This window comes from Rana temporaria, chromosome 3, assembly GCF_905171775.1.
Source record: "Rana temporaria chromosome 3, aRanTem1.1, whole genome shotgun sequence".
In the NCBI taxonomy this organism is placed as follows: domain Eukaryota; kingdom Metazoa; phylum Chordata; class Amphibia; order Anura; family Ranidae; genus Rana; species Rana temporaria.
In genome coordinates this window covers 281399429-281415838 of record NC_053491.1, presented here as the reverse complement: position 1 = coordinate 281415838, position 16410 = coordinate 281399429, and the positions used below count along the sequence as shown (strand labels likewise).

The 16410-nt window shown below is 41.5% G+C and overlaps 1 protein-coding gene across 2 annotated transcripts in view; it reads left to right on the top strand.

The window, feature by feature from the left end:
• Positions 1-5907, top strand: part of LCP2 (lymphocyte cytosolic protein 2) — a 300267-nt gene extending 294360 nt beyond the window's left edge. For both annotated transcript variants that reach the window (XM_040344695.1, XM_040344694.1), the window contains one exon: positions 5563-5907. In XM_040344695.1, the coding sequence (XP_040200629.1) occupies positions 5563-5691 (129 nt within the window). In that variant the 3' untranslated portion in view covers positions 5692-5907. The remainder of the gene's footprint in view (positions 1-5562) is intronic.
• The last annotated feature ends 10503 nt before the right edge of the window (positions 5908-16410 follow it).

The following is a 16410-nucleotide window of genomic DNA, read 5'->3' as shown; positions in this document are numbered from 1 at the left end:
CCCTCTGGAGCAGAGAACCGGAGGGGGGGTGCTGCCGCCTGAAATTGAGAAGCAAGGGGGGCTGTCGCGAATTTAGAAGCGGGGGTCCTTTACAAAAAAAAGGAAAAATATATATAAAAAAAGGGGTGTAGCCATCCGGGGCCCTGGGGACCTCTGGGCCCTTTAATAAAAAGAAAGAAATAAATAAAATATATATATATAAAAAATATATATTTTTTTCATAAAAATTAATTACAAAAAAAGGGGGGTTGCCATCCGGGACCTCTGGGCCCTTTAATAAAAAATAAAATAAAAAAATATATATAAAAAAGAAACATTTATAAAAAAAAAGGGAGGGGGTTGCCATCCAGGGCCCTGGGGACCTCTGGGCCCTTTAATAAATATATATATATATATATATATATATATATATATATATATGTAAACAAAAATAAAAAAATAAACATTTATAAAAAAATAAAAAAGGGGACCTCTGAGCCCTTTAATAAAAAAAAAAATATATATATATATATAAAAAAAGAAATACAATTTTTTTTAATAAAAAAAAGGGGGGTTGCCATCCGGGGCCCTGGGGACCTCTGGGTCCTTTAATAATAATAATAACATTTATATTTAAAGAAATATATAAAAAAAAGTTTTTTTTTTTATAAAAAAAAAAGTTTTTTTTTTTATAAAAAAAAAACGTTTTTTTTTTTTATAAAAAAAAGGGGGGTTGTCATCTGGGGCCCTGGGGAACTATGGGCCCCTGGGGACCTCCAGACCTCTAAAAAAAAAAATGTCCCTTTAAGAAAAAATAAAATAAAAATATATTAAAAAAATATATTTTTTTTATTTAAAAATAAATAAAAAAAGGGGGGTTGCCATCTGGGCCCCTGGGGACCCCTAAAAAATGGCCCTTTAATAAAAAAATAAAAATATATTAAAAAAAATATATATATATATATATATATATTTTTTTTTATTTAAAAATAAATAAAAAAAAGGGGGGTTGCCATCTGGGGGCCTCCGGGCCCCTGAGGACCTCCGGACCCCTAAAAAAAAAAATTCAAAGGGGGTTGTTTTGGGCCCCCAACAGTGACAGGGCCCTGGGCAGCTGCCCCTGTTTGCCCTATGGTAAAGACGGCCCTGCACTGAGCTTGAACACTGACCATAGTGTGCTCCCCTGCTTAGTGTGATAACTTTTGTTAGTACACTTTATTTCGGAGAAGACTGAACAGAAGTAGTAGTTTAAATGGTTTGCTATATCCAGGTTTCCTTTAACAAAAGTGTTGAGCCCAGCTTTCAATTTAGTGATCCTATCTTATTATTTTGTCCTTCCATTGCTGATGTACCTTAAAAGGTTTTGTCTCTTTTCTTTTTTTTATATTCAAACTTTATTTTATTTAGGAATATTTCAGCATACAATACAAAATAAATGTAAACTTGTTTACATACATCCTATATTTATTTAACCTCGATGTAATCTAGGATACTATGCCAATGCTCTTTTATTCCTGGGAACTCCCACCAAATGTGTATTGTTGTTCCCCTTTGTCCACACTCCATCCAGCACTGGGGAGACCTATTTGGCTGAAATTGATTGATTCTCTCCGGGGTCAGGTGCCACCTTACCAAGCATTTATAATTAGCTTCTATCATAGTAATATCTGTTGCATAATCATTTACTGCTCCTATCATTTGTCTTTCATCTAGCTTTATTGCAAGGTCTTGTTCCCATTTTCCTATAAAGGGTAGGGCCCCACTTCCTTCTAAATCGGTTAATTTGAGAAATTCCATGTTTCAGTGGTGTTTTGATATTGCAAAGCTTTTCGATTGGGTTCAGTGTTTTCTCCTCTCTGGTTGGGGGATTGTGCTTACTAAATGTTTAAATTGTATATACTCCCATTCACTTACCGACTGCCACCCATGCATTGCGATTAATTCTTCTCTTGTCCTTATTTTTACTTGTGTCATTATGTCTTTTAATTGTTCTTCCCCTATATACCTTCCCATCCGTGTCCTGTTGCCTGGGGTAAAAAAACGTGTTCCTGCCAACGGGATTAATGGGCAATTATATTCCCATTTTTCCCGTCGATATATTTTATCCCATATTTTAAATACAATTTTTCATTAGGGTTAGGGTTTCCCAATGAAGAATATGGCATATGGCTAGGACTCAGGAATTGGAACAGGGACCTCCCCCAGAGGTCAAAGGTCAGAAGGTGGGTTCCCAGAGGTCAAAGGGCATGGCTGACCCACCCCCACCAAAGTGTACCGCCTACCCCAACTAAGTCGGGGAATGAACAAGTCGGGGAATGAACAAGTCGGGGAATGAACAAGTCGGGGTAATCGTCTTGCGCGCACTTAGTCATGTGTATCAGAACTGTGCACTCTATTTTTTGGTGGAATCCAAATACCTTTCCCTAATAGTGTCATGTACAATGTATTTTCCATTTTCACCCATCTCTTATTTGTGTTTATGTTTGCCCATTCTAATAGCCTTGCCATTATTACCGCTGTATAATATCTTTTAATATCGGGGACCGCCAACCCACCAGTTTTTTTTTCTAGACAGGATCACATTGCTTACTCTGGCTTTTCTATTCTGCCAAATATACTTCAAAATAATTGTTTTCATAACTTTAAAGAAAGATTAAGGTATCTCTATAGGGAGCATTTGGAATTTATATAAATTTTTTGGCAGAATCACCATTTTTGATACATTTATCCTTCCTATCCAAGAGATAGGTCTCCTCGATTTTTTTATATCCATTTTCACTTCATTCAGTAGTGGAATATAGTTGGCACAATATATTTTTTCCAGAGTAAGGGTTAATTTAATTCCCAAATAGGTCAGTGCTTCTGTCTCCCAGTTAAATGGAAATTCTTGTTGTAGAGCTATTGACTCTTTCTTCTCTATTCCTAGATTTAGTATTACAGTCTTTGTAGGATTTATCTTAAAGTTCGGAAGCTCAACGTAGTCTTTTATTTATTTTATCACATTTGGCAATGACAACCTTGGCTTGGTAATGTATAGAAGCATGTCTCCCGTGTAGGCAGCAACCTTATGTTTGTTTTCTCTCACTCTAACCCCTCCTATATCAACATTTTTTCTTATATTTTCAAACAATGGTTCTAATGCGATTATATACAGGAGTGGCGAGAGCGGGCAGCCTTGTATTGTTCCATTGAATATCTCAAAGGCGGATGACATACTTCCATTCACCTTCATCCTGGCCGCAGGATGTTTATATAGGTTTTCGATCCATCTCGTAAATTTTGGGCCCATCCCTATACTGCGTATTGTCTCCATCATAAACCCCCAGTCTACTCTGTCAAATGCTTTCTCAGCATCAATTGACATGAGCAAGACTAGGGGCTTTTTCTTCTGTGTCCTACGCATTGGTAGCATTGTTCTTATGCTGTTGTCCCTACCCTCCCTTCCTGGGACAAATCCTACTTGTTCCACATTTATTAAGTCTGGCATCAAGTTCTTTAACCTTGCCGCTAAAACCTTTGCATATAATTTTACGTCTGCGTTTAGTAACGCAATAGGACGATAACTAGAACATATGGATTTATCTTTGCCTAATTTGGGTATAATTGTGATATCTGCTAAGAGAGATTATTTTCTGATTTCCTCATTTTCCCCAATTTTGTTAAAATAGGTGCAAAGTACTGGTACTAATTGCTTCCTGAATTTTTTATAATATTTTATCGTGAAGCCGTCCGGGCCTGTATTTTTCCCCCTGGTATTTGTTTAGGGCGTTGTTAATTTCTTCTTGTGTTATTGGCCTCTCTAGGAGTTCTATACTATCTGCTGTTATTTTTGGTAGATTCACTTCTGCTAAATATTGTTGTATTTTAAAGCTTCACAATTTAGAGCCTAATGAAAAAGATACCAGACTAATACTCAATCTGCAGTCCAGATATGGCCTACAAAATTGTTGCTGAGGATACACCAAACTGGATAGCTCCTGTGTATAGAGGGACTGCAGTATCATTTCTGAAAATCTTGTCTAAATTTACCAAGAAAAAATATCAATAGATTATCCTAATAGAGACAAATATACAATAAAAAGACAATACAGTTATAGTTTTTCTTAGCAGAGCTGAAGAAAATTCAATTAACCTCCAGGGACACCAGCATAAGGAAATGATGCATGAAGGTTGGAGGTGGGATTACATGGGGGGGGGCTGGTTTACCATTTTTTGTTTGTCACTGTCTAAGCCTCCTGAAAGCAGCAGTAGGACCCAATGTCTAAGAACTACACAATTCCTGTATCCCTCAATGGATATTAAAAAATATATATATTTAGAAACTGACAGGAAAATTAATATAGTTTTTCAGCATACAACAATGTGACATACGACATACGATGGTAAAATACAGGAGGAAAAAAAAACACAACTCAAAAAAAGAACAACATAAATTGTGTATGTCATTTGGAAATTGACAAGTTACTATTTGGACTGTTTTTTTTTCTCTGCTGCCTAAACAAAATTGCAAACAATAATAAGAGGAGAAAGCCATAAAACGAAAATATTCCAAAGATACATTTACTTGATTTTCTATGTATTTTGAACTTTTATAAGATTTGTAAACCGCAAACAAGGAGTTAAAACCTATTTTTGCACATGCTTCTGCTTCTTTTACTCTACTTTTAAAATGTTTGATTTTGATTTGATTCAAAATTTGCTGGCAGAGCATCTTAATGTCCAAAAATAAGACATGCATTATTTTTTTAACACAAATGCACAGTGGTGCTCTGCCGTTGTATGTTGCCTGCTACTCTGAAGTGTATTGAAGTGCTATTTAAAGGGGTTGTAAAGGTTCATGTTTTTTCACCTTAATGCATTCTATGCATTACGGTTAAAAAAATATCTTACGATTACCCCCCCCCCCCCCTGTTTTACTTACCTGAGCCCTGGGGGGAGTTCTGATCAGCCAACTTGGGTGCTTTTTCAAGGTCATCTGCTGATCTGAGAACTGTAGTGGGGACTTTTAATGGCAACTATAATCACAGGTAGTGTTACTCACTGCGTCTCACTGTGGCTTCACTGTGTCTCCAACTTAGTGGTGTCTCGCAGAAGTGACACCTATGCCAAAATCAGGAGTCAGGGTCTCCTCCAGCCCCTCCCACTACACATTCCTCACTAGTCAGCTGACCTCTAGTTTCTGCCCCCAGCCATGCTGTGAACTGAATGGGCGGCTGCGAAGAGGCTGAGTGGGCGTCTGTGGGCACCAGGAACAGCCCAGCTGGGCATCCGTGAAAAGGCTGGGAGAATGGTGTGGGCTTCAGGAACTGCCCATTATTCAGTGACCCCTGGCAAATCGTCATTCGACCCCCAGGTTGAGAACCACTGGAATATAGCAAATATTTCTTTATAAAAACAACATTGCAAGCATCCATGTACACGACCTATGATTTGTGAACCCAAATGACTTTCCTATGTTTTTAGGTGAAGACACAAGCCAATATTATAGTGAACTGTGTTTTAATGACACGCCATGTTAAGTACAGTATAAATTTTTCAGCTACTTTTACATTAAATACATTTATACTTATTGTCACCCTACAGACTTTTAGTTCAGTGCCTGAAATCATCGACTTCTTCCGCAGTACTAAGCTTCTTCTAATTGATGGGAAAGATCGAGGCTCAAGACAACATTGCAAACTTTCCTGCATAGCTTCAAGAAATTTTCATTAAAATTACTCTGCTGTAATTTTCTTGTTCTCGGATCTAGGTAAATCTAGGTACCTCTTGATGGACATGAGGCAAGCTTAGGTGGTTGAATCCTTCGAGATCACTCCCATCCTCTTTAGCAAACATCTTTGCCTTACACAGTAGATTTTCCATATCCTGGGCCAGGGAGAAAATCAATGGTGTAACCCAATCATGGCCCCTTCACTCCCCCCCCCCCCCCCCCCCCCCCCCCAATCCAAGTCTCTTTTTCAAGTTTTACATCTTACTGTAAATATGTTAGGTTATGTTCTTAAAACAAAGACAAAATATGACCACAGAAATATTATTTGGAATTATTTCTATGTACAAAAATCATCTTCTTTATATCTACAGAGAGTTGGATTACTTTTTATATACAGAGAGTTATGCCGTGTACACGCGATCGGAATTTCCGACAACAAATGTTCTATGTGAGCTTTTGGTTGGACATTCTGACGGTGTGTATGCTACATCTGAAATTTGCTCTCGGAGTTTTGGACAACAAATGTTTGAGAGCTGGTTCTCAATTTTTCCGACAACAAAAGTTTTTGGCGGAAATTCCGTCTGTATGCAATTCCAACGCAAAAAAATCCTATGCATGCTCGGAATCAATTCGACCCATGCTCGGAATCATTAAACTTAATTTTTCTCAGCTTGTCGTAGTGTTGTACGTGACCACGTTCTCGACGTTCGGAATTTCCGACAACATTTGTGTGACTGTGTATATGCAACACAAGTTTGAGCCAACATTCCATCAGAAAAAAATCCACGGTTTTGTTGTCGGAATGTCCGATCGTGTGTACGGGGCATTAGATTACATATATACAGAAAGTTAGATTACTTTTTATATACAGAGAGTTAGATTACTGAATATGAAATGCTATGTAACAGTATTGTTATTATGTAAATTACAAGGGTAACCTGTACTATTGCCTTAACACTTTGTATCTTCTCCTGTTTTTTTTTCCTTTAAAATGCTACTGTTTAAGCCTTTCAAATGTTCTTGTTACTCTACAAAACAATAAAAAATAAAATATTTAAAGAGAAATTAAAGGGCTTACCATAATTTTTTTTTTATTAACTTGAATCTCAAGTCTAATCTCTAACTTGGTCCTAATACAGTATGTGAGTATCCAATTCATGTCTGAATTGACTGTTCGCACTGCGATATGCAAACTGATCTGGGGGTGTGATTCACTTTGTACTGACACTTCCAGCGGTTCGCACAGGGCAATGTGAACTTCTGGCACTTCAGGTGCAATGTGGGAACCCCGCATTGGATTTGCAGGGTTTCCTGCATCCCAGCAGTCTGAAACGGCCCTGAGGGAAGTATGGGTGCTATTATCAATATTACTATTTATTTATTATTACCTTTTATTATGATCACTGGCAGGGATGAGAGTTCAGAGAATGCTAAATTTCTCTTTTTGGAGACATCAAATATAAAAATAAAGTTAGTGGGGTTTATTTACTAAATGTTCGCTGAGTTTTGTGAGTCAGGTAAATCGGGTAAAGCTGTGTGTTCTGCCAAAATTTTTTTTTTAAATTTAAGGATGAGCTTAAGGTTTGGGCCTAACACAAGTTCAGGCTAACGCACAGGATGTGTCACGGGAGGCAAACGTGTTCAATGCATATTGATTGATGGGTATCTGCATTGCTAGACAGCAGGATTGATGGTTCCAATGAGGGACTTAATTTAGGATTGTATTTTTTTTTTAAATAAAAGGACCTGTCAAACATTTGGAAGTCTTTATTTCTGGCTTGAAAGCCTGTGTACATGCAGTCATCTGTGTTAATGTACATGCAGCCCATCTGTGATAATGTAAGTATTTGGCTGCAATACCCGCTACACTAGTAATGGCGGTAAACACAGATTTTTAATGGGACTTCGACATTGCGGCAGACAGAGTGGACACTTTTTGAGACCATTGGCATTTATATAGTGATCAGCGCTAAAAATAGCCACAGGGGTTACGTTTTCCCTAGGGAGGTGTTTCTAACTGTGGGGGTAGTGTGGTGACTGGGGGAGGAGACAGCTGTTCCTAATCACTAGCTCACTAACTCCAATTTGTTTTGCCATATATTTAAATCATTTTAGTAATGTATATGCAAAAACAATTCGATTACCAAAAAGGTATGCATGAAAAGATTAATACTTTTCCAGGACTTTAAGAATTCTGACATTTGAGAAGCAAAGTCCCAAAGGGACGTCTCTCCACATTCCTACATTTCTCTGCCTTTCAGGATCTCCCCCTTCAGCCCGAGAGATAGCGAGAGATCAAGAGATCTTTTTCCCTCAGCCTAGCATCTCTTTCTGCTCTGGGTAGCCAGACATAGAGAGCCTCTCCTCGTCCTTCCTCAGATTCCCTCTGCTATCTGTCACACATTTTTATCCCACCCCAAAAGTGGGTGTGTGTCTCATTATTATGTAATTAATGATGTCATATGAAGATGTAGTTCATATGTTACCATAACATCGAAGTTTAGCATCCATCTTGAATAATTACCATTTTCACCTCTAGTGGCAGTGTTATATAAGAAATGACTTATGACTAATGACAAATGTTATTCTCATCTATGTCTAATACAATTTATGACACCCTTTGACGTTCGGCTTAGTGAAACACAATTAATTGTGTAATGGTTGACATCACTTGTCAGACATTCTGGTGTTAGCTTAAATATATGAAAAAACGTATATATAATGCGCTAAATCAACTAATTGTGTAAAAATATCAACACAAAAAAAACTGGAGAAAAAAATGAGCAATATATTATGAACAATGAATTCACCAGTTCCTATAGTGATATATAGTTCCATTGATACTGAGATCATGGATCAGCTCAGCGGCACACTCCCACACCACACATGCACTGTGTATTAGGTTAATCCGACTTGATGATTGTAGCAATGATACCACAGGAATCAATGATCATGTCAGAGTGCGCATTCCACCAGTTTTCAGATGCTCACAAGGTATATGCAGGAAGAAAGAAACCAACATAGCATAATACTGCAAAGGTTGAAGAAATGGTGTTCACAAAACAGAGATATCACTCACGAATCCTCAGATAACAAAAGGCTGCAACCATGTGTGTGCTGCTCAGTGCGTCAGGTTCCTCATTCGGCACATCCGTGCATCCCGTCACTCAAGCTCCTCCCCCACGCGTTACGTCACTAGTCACGTGACTTACTCATGGGTCAGTCATTTGAGCCATGCTGTCAGTGGGAGGACATCTCCAGATGTCTTCTCCACCTTCCACCAGGGACTCTATTTAATATGGAGCCTGGCCAAGGTAGTGATGGTGTATGGGTTTTCATATATATGGATGTTTATGTATATATGTGTATATATACAGTACAGACAAAAAGTTTGGACACACCTTCTCATTCAAAGAGTTTTCTTTATTTTCATGACTATGAAAATTGTAGATTCACACTGAAGGCATCAAAACTATGAATTAACACATGTGGAATTATACATAACAAAAAAGTGTGAAACAACTGAAAATATATTTCATATTCTAGGTTCTTCAAAGTAGCCACCTTTTGCTTTGATTGCTGCTTTGCACACTCTTGGCATTCTCTTGATGAGCTTCAAGAGGTAATCACCTGGCGCAGCACCCCATCACTCTCCTTCTTGGTCAAATAGCCCTTACACAGCCTGGAGGCGTGTTTGGGATCATTGTCCTGTTGAAAAATAAATGATGGTCCAACTAAATGTAAACCGGATGGAATAGCATGACACTGCAAGATGCTGTGGTAGCCATGCTGGTTCAGTATGCCTTCAATTTTGAATAAATCCCCAACAGTGTCACCAGCAAAGCACCCCCACACCATCACACCTCCTCCATGCTTCATGGTGGGAACCAGGCATGTAGAGTCCATCCGTTCACCTTTTCTGCGTTGCACAAAGACACGGGGGTTGGAACCAAAGGTCTCAAGTTTGGACTCATCAGACCAAAGCACAGATTTCCACTGGTCTAATGTCCATTGCTTGTGTTCTTTAGCCCAAACAAGTCTCTTCTGTTTGTTGCCTTTCTTTAGCAGTGGTTTCCTAGCAGAAATTCTACCATGAAGGCCTGATTCACACAGTCTCCTCTTAACAGTTCTAAAGATGTGTCTGCTGCAAAAGGTGGCGACTTTGAAGAACCTAGAATATGAAATATATTTTCAGTTGTTTCACACTTTTTTGTTATGTATAATTCCACATGTGTTAATTCATAGTTTTGATTCCTTCAGTGTGAATCTACAATTTTCATAGTCATGAAAATAAAGAAAACTCTTTGAATGAGAAGGTGTGTCCAAACTTTTGGTCTGTACTGTATTTGTATATATATGCATAACAAAGCCAAGGAAATATGGAAACATCTCCACAAGGCATCAAATTACAGATTAAAAGTTAGATTTTATTTCCATCATTTACACTTTCAAAATTACAGAAAACAAAAAAATGGCATCTGCAAAAGTTTGGGCACCCTGCAGAATTTATAGCATGCACTGCCCCCTTTGGCAAGTTATCACAGCTTGTAAACGCTTTTTGTAGCCAGCCAAGAGTCTTTCAATTCTTGTTTGAGGTATCTTTGCCCATTCTTCCTTACAAAAGTCTTCCAGTTCTATGAGATTTCTGGGCTGTCTGTCACGCACTGCTCTTTTAAGGTCTATCCATAGATTTTCAATTATGTTGAGGTCAGGAGATTGTGAAGGCCATGGCAAAACCTTCAGTTTACGCCTCTTGATGTAATCCCTGTGGATTTTGAGGTGTGTTTAGGATCATTATCCATTTGTAGAAGCCATCCTCTCTTTTTTGTTAAATTGTTTATTTATTACGGGAAAGGGGCCCACACGGGTCCACATGATACAGGGTAAAAACACAAACATCTGGGAAACATCATACAAGTAAATTAGTCCGCTGGCACATAGTACAATGAACATACTTTCAGTGACACACAACATAATCAAAATTTGCGGCAGCGACAACCCAATAACTTCCCTTAGCGTCCGACCATAGTCAGCCACCCGGCCGAGGTTCTCATATGTACCAGAGCGAACAGGGGTCGAAAGAAAGTACCCCTCCTCCCTTCCTGGTAGAGACCTGTGTGCCACCCGTGAATGTTGATGAAAAGCCCTAGGTCTCCATGGGCCCAATCCCAAGCTTTTTTTTTTCGTATTTACACCAAGAAAACCCCCCAGAGTGGGGGACAGAGGGAAAGTAAAGAACAGGTAAGAAATAGCATAGTCCGAGAGAAGCGGGGGGGGGGGGGGGGTTTGCGTACCCATGAGCATGGAGTGTCAACTCCATCTGCTGCTCCACAGCTGTATCCTAACTTGTACAGGTCGGGCGATCCCGCCCTGGAGAGCCTACCTGCTCTCCCGCCGGGATCCCCCGGAGGGCCTGGCCCTCATCCGAATAGACAAACATGTTCCACATCTGCCATGTGTTAGAGAACGCCTCCTGTCTGTTCTGTGCTGTGAGGATCAGATCCTCCATGTGTTTGATTTCCTCTACCTTTTTAAACCACAGTGCAATGGGTGGTGGTGAGGTGCTCTTCCAGAGCAGGGGGACCCATGCTTTAGCCGCATCCAGCAAATGTCTCAGCACTGATTTTTTGTACAGTTTTTCAGGGATGTCAGCTGTGTGTAGAAGAAATCACATCAAAAGAAATGCATAAACCCATAAACCCGTTCCATGCATAAACCCAATAGTTAAGAGTAGCAACTTTAACTGAGGAGACACACCCCCTGAATAGTTTAGAGGGGTTTTGCCGTAGCCATATAACCAACTATCATATATACAAAAATACCCAGTCGGTGACCTAAAGAGATAAGGCCACCTATGGATAGCAGAGGCTACTGCAGGCAAAACAAGGACTACTCAGATATATAAATATATAAATTTAATATTGGATAAATAATTACAAGTTGCTGCAAAACATGATAAAGAAAAATCTAATTGTGAATATAATTTAGACATGTAGTCGAGCTAAATAGCTGAACAGTCATGCACTCAGAGGGCATGATGTGCAGATATCAGACATACAAACAGGACAATAACATACATACAACAAATAAACCCAGACAGTCCGGACATGACCTATCACCTCTGTGATGGTTCACAATGGGGAATATCCCAGTAGTTTAACAAAATTATTGAATAAAATTAATGTGAACAAAAAACAGAGGTGACACTGCGGGGAGGGGGGAGCAGACCGCTATAAACGGAAACCTAGATATGGCCACTGAATATATATGTTGATGGAAACTGATGCATGAATTAATTAGAAGAGCCCACCCATTGGGGTGAATTATGCCCTATGTTGATAGATTCAAGTCCCATTGAAACATAATAAAGTGGAAGTGTCCAAATGAAAAGATGTGAAGCTACAGGCAATTGCTGATACTCAAAATTGATGCAGGACCACACGGGTCATGAAAATAGTCTATGTAGTCTCACTAGTCGACCATGGCCATGGATAGAGGAAAGGACCGTTTTAATGAATAATGAATCAAATCCTCTGATGTGTATAGTAATAGAAACACATCAGATGTAGTGTGACTAGACCTCAAAAAGATAGAGATGGAACGATCTTACCGTGTCCATAGGTTGAGGTTAGTTTAGCCACACCAAGATTCTCCTGATAGATATTAAATCTACCTCTAGCATGAGAGGTGATATAAGATGAGTCCTCTTCAAGCCTACATAGCCAGATCATACACAGCGTGATGAATATGGGAAGACGCCGCACCGAGGAATGTCCCTCGCGGGTACAGTTGGACTCCTTGAAGTGTAGGTGTACTGCCTGGCGTGCTGGCGTGGTAACGTGCTGGCGTGTGAATATAGGCTGGCGGTAGTCAACGTATCGGATCATATCAGGCTGCTGCTCCCTCATTCTCCCGTCCCCTAGCTGACAGGGGGGTGTATCGAACGTCTGGGTATGATGACGTCAACGCGTTTCGCAATTGGATTGCGTAGCTTCGTCTGGACGCGTGTAGAAGAAACACTGCAGGGTCGTCTGGTATGATATATTCCGTGAATCTCTGGGTAGTGTCTCTCACCACCCGCCAAAATTGTGTTAAGCTCGGACAGGACCAAAAGATATGCACAAGAGTCCCCTTGTCTGCTCGGCAGCGCCAGCAAAGGTCCGACGTCGCCGGGAAGAACTTATTCAACAGTGCTGGGGTTCTGTACTGTGATAGATTTCTGTAATAATGCCTATTTGATAAGATGAGCTTATTCTTTTTGTTATTAGAATCACTTAAATGTTGCCAAATGTTGCTTTTCTTGCTATTCTTATAAGAGATATATATATGCATATGTATGTATGTATGGGTATGTGTTGCAATGCAGATATTGTCGAATATTGATAAAATTAGGAAATAAATATTTTAGAGTTATAAGTACATCTTAGAACTTTGAATATACAACGGATTATTATCAAGAAGCAGCTATTTCCCCCCCTCACTCCTAATTACGGCCCCTCCTTTATGATGAATTCCTGGACATGTGTGGAAATACAGATGGACTTTTCTCGATAGGAAGTCACCCTTCCCCCATCATCCTGTCTTTACAGATCCCAGAAGGAATTCTATGTAAACTGGTCTGCTTTACTGAGAGAACGTTTGTCACGTGGATTTTCAAGAAGAGCATGGAATAGGGAACCACCCTTCTATATGAACTGGCCAATGACAGCCTCACAAGGGGGTGGGTGAAATGGGTGTGAATTGTATGGGTTGACGAATGAGAATTTTTGTGATGTTGTATTTTTTAATAAAGCTAAAGAGAGGAGGATTTCTCCTTCCTGTTGTTGGAATCAAGAGAGAGGTGAGCATGTGGTCTGTTCTCTCCATAAATTGCATTGTTTCACCATAGCAATTTGAAATCAGCCGGCAGAAATGGTTAGCCCTGAGTTTGTCAGGAAATTGATTAATGAGTCTCTATCAGTACCATCTGGATAGCAATTTAAAATTGGTCTCCTGGGTTTTAGCGCAGATGGAGGACCTATGCGTAAATACGCTGGCGCTTGGACTCATTGAAACAACAGTCCAGCTCGACCTCCCACCTGAGCAACCTCGGGGGCGTAAATTCAGGCTGTGGTGTGTTTAAGAGGTTGTAGGTTAATGATAGTGTATGTGTTATTGCCCCTGAGGTATCGCATAGTTCCTCCAGGGTCGTCAGGGGTCGGTCCAGCGCGTCTGGAGGGTGCAGAGAGTGTAGAAAGTGCCTCAACTAAAGCGCTCTCCAAAAGTCCAAGCGGAACGGGCCTGACAGGTCCGAGAGATCCGCAATCGATTCCCATCGTCCCCCTGAGCCAAAGTGGGAAGCCTGGTGCATGCCTGTCTCACTCAGTCTACGGAAGGCCCCGTCGTGTAAGCCCGGGGCGAACCGGGGGTTCACCAGTATGGGATACAGAGGGGAGTTGGGGGAGGATATAGAGGTCTGTGTGAAGAGGCGGGCGCATATACGTGACGTGTTACCGATCAGTGGGTGGCGCTTGATTTCCGCCGGCAAGTCCATGTGGCACCAAGGTGCCCTGGCGAGGGGAACTACAGATTGGCTTTGCTCCAGTCTCGTCCAGAGCTTTGTTTCCTGATGTTGGCACCAATCTATAAGCCTACCCAGGTGAACTGCCTGGTAGTAAGCTCGTATATCTGGGAGGGCAAGACCCCCATGGTGTTTGGGAAGCACCAACAGTTTGTAAGAGAGACGGGGTCTCTTCCTGGCCCAGACAAAATCCGTTAACGCCGCCTGTTTAAAGAAAGATGTTGGTATGTGTACGGGCAGCGCTTGCATCAAATATAGAAACTTTGTCAGGATCGACATTTTTAAGATGTTGCACCGGCCCAGCCAAGAATGCAAGCCCGAGTGCCATTGGTTCAGAAACGTTTTAACCGCCTTCAGCAGGGGTGGGAAATTTAAATCAAAAACCTGTAAAAGCTCCTGGGGAATTTGTGTGCCCAGGTATTTTTAAGGCCGTGGGTGACCACTGCAGTCTAAAGCTAGACTGTAAATGCGTGAGTTGCGGTTGCGGTATCCCTATTCCCATCGCCTCTGATTTTGAAAAGTTAATTTTCAGATTGGAGAGCTGGCCATATTTAGTAAATTCCTGCAACAAGTTTGGTAGGGAGGTGGTAGGGGAGGTGAGCGAGAACATCAGGTCATCTGCGTAAGCCGATACTTTGTGTTGGACCCGGTCAACCGCCACGCCTAAAATGTTGGGGTTCAAACGGACATGGCAAAGGAATGGCTCCAAGGAAAGAGCAAAAAGCAGAGGGGACAGCGGGCATCCCTGGCGAGTACCGTTGGTGATCGGGAATGAGTCCAAGATCACCCCGTTAGCTCTAACTCTAGCCGTCGGCTTTGCATACGTCGTCGTGATCCATCGCAGCATATTACTTCCCAGCCCCACGTGACGCAACGTGGCAAACATAAAGGCCCGATTCACCCGATCAAACGCTTTTTCCGCGTCAGTGCCTAAGAAGACACTCTGAGTTTTAGCGCGGGTGACCGAGTATAGAAGGTTCAATACTTTCGTGGTGTTGTCTCCTGCCTCACGCGTCGGGACAAAACCCACCTGGTCTAGGTGCACTAAGGAGGGCAGATGGGATTGCAACCTGGTGGCTATAACCTTAGTAAACAGTTTAAGGTCTGTGTTGAGGAGGGATATGGGGCGTGGTGTCATGAAAAGTTCCCCCCTTGGCAATCCCATTAAGCAGTTGTAGGAAGTGGACCCCTAGGGACGGAAGTAAGGACTTATAATATTGGATTGTAAGGCCGTCCGGTCCCGGGGCCTTCCCGGGTTTGGTGTTACCGATCGCTGCTTGAAGTTCCATCATCGTGATAGGAGCCTCCAAGAGTTCCCGCGTCTCGGTCGGTAAAGTGGGCATACAGGAAGTGGTTATGTAGTCCATGTAGTGGTCTGGAGGTGACGAAGTTGGGGACAAGTTATAAAGTGATTCATAAAAATCTTTGAATTCTTTTGTGATCTGTTGGGGTAGGGTCACCTTCTGTCCCGCCGGTGTGTGTATGCACGGGATATAGGATGCCAGTCGTTGGGCCTGTAAAGATTGTGCTAGCAGCCTCCCGCACTTGTTGCCCGATTCGTAGACCCGTTTCCGCGAGATTTGTAGTGCTGCCTTTGCTCTAAATCGAAGGAGGTCTGTGAGCTGAAATCGAACCGTGTCCAGTTCAGCTCTCAGTTCGGCTGTCGGAGTCTGCTTATGGTTGGTTTCCAGCGTCTGTAGTTTGGCAAGTAAGGAATCCAATTGCTCCATCCTTTGCCGCTTTAGTCGCGAACCGTGCTTTATGAGTACCCCTCGTATGACCGCCTTATGAGCTTCCCAAACTAGTCCCACGTCCCTGTCCGCAGTGGCGTTAGTGTCAAAGTAATGGGTGATTTCCCTCACTACGTCTGCCACCACCTCCGGGTTCTGCAGCAGGCCCTCATTGAGCCTCCATGGCTGTCTCTGGCCCCTATAAAAGTCGGTCAACGCATACCGCTTCGAGACTGGCGCGTGGTCAGACCAGGTGATGGAGCCAATCGAGACACCCTTGACCGCCTGGAGTTGGCGATGAGGAACAAATAGGTAATCTATCCGCGAGTACGCGTGGTGGGGTGGGAATAGAAAGTGTAATCCCGCTCACCGGGATTGAAGAGTCGCCAAACGTCTATCAGCTGCGTCATGTGCAGTTCCGAGTGTATGGC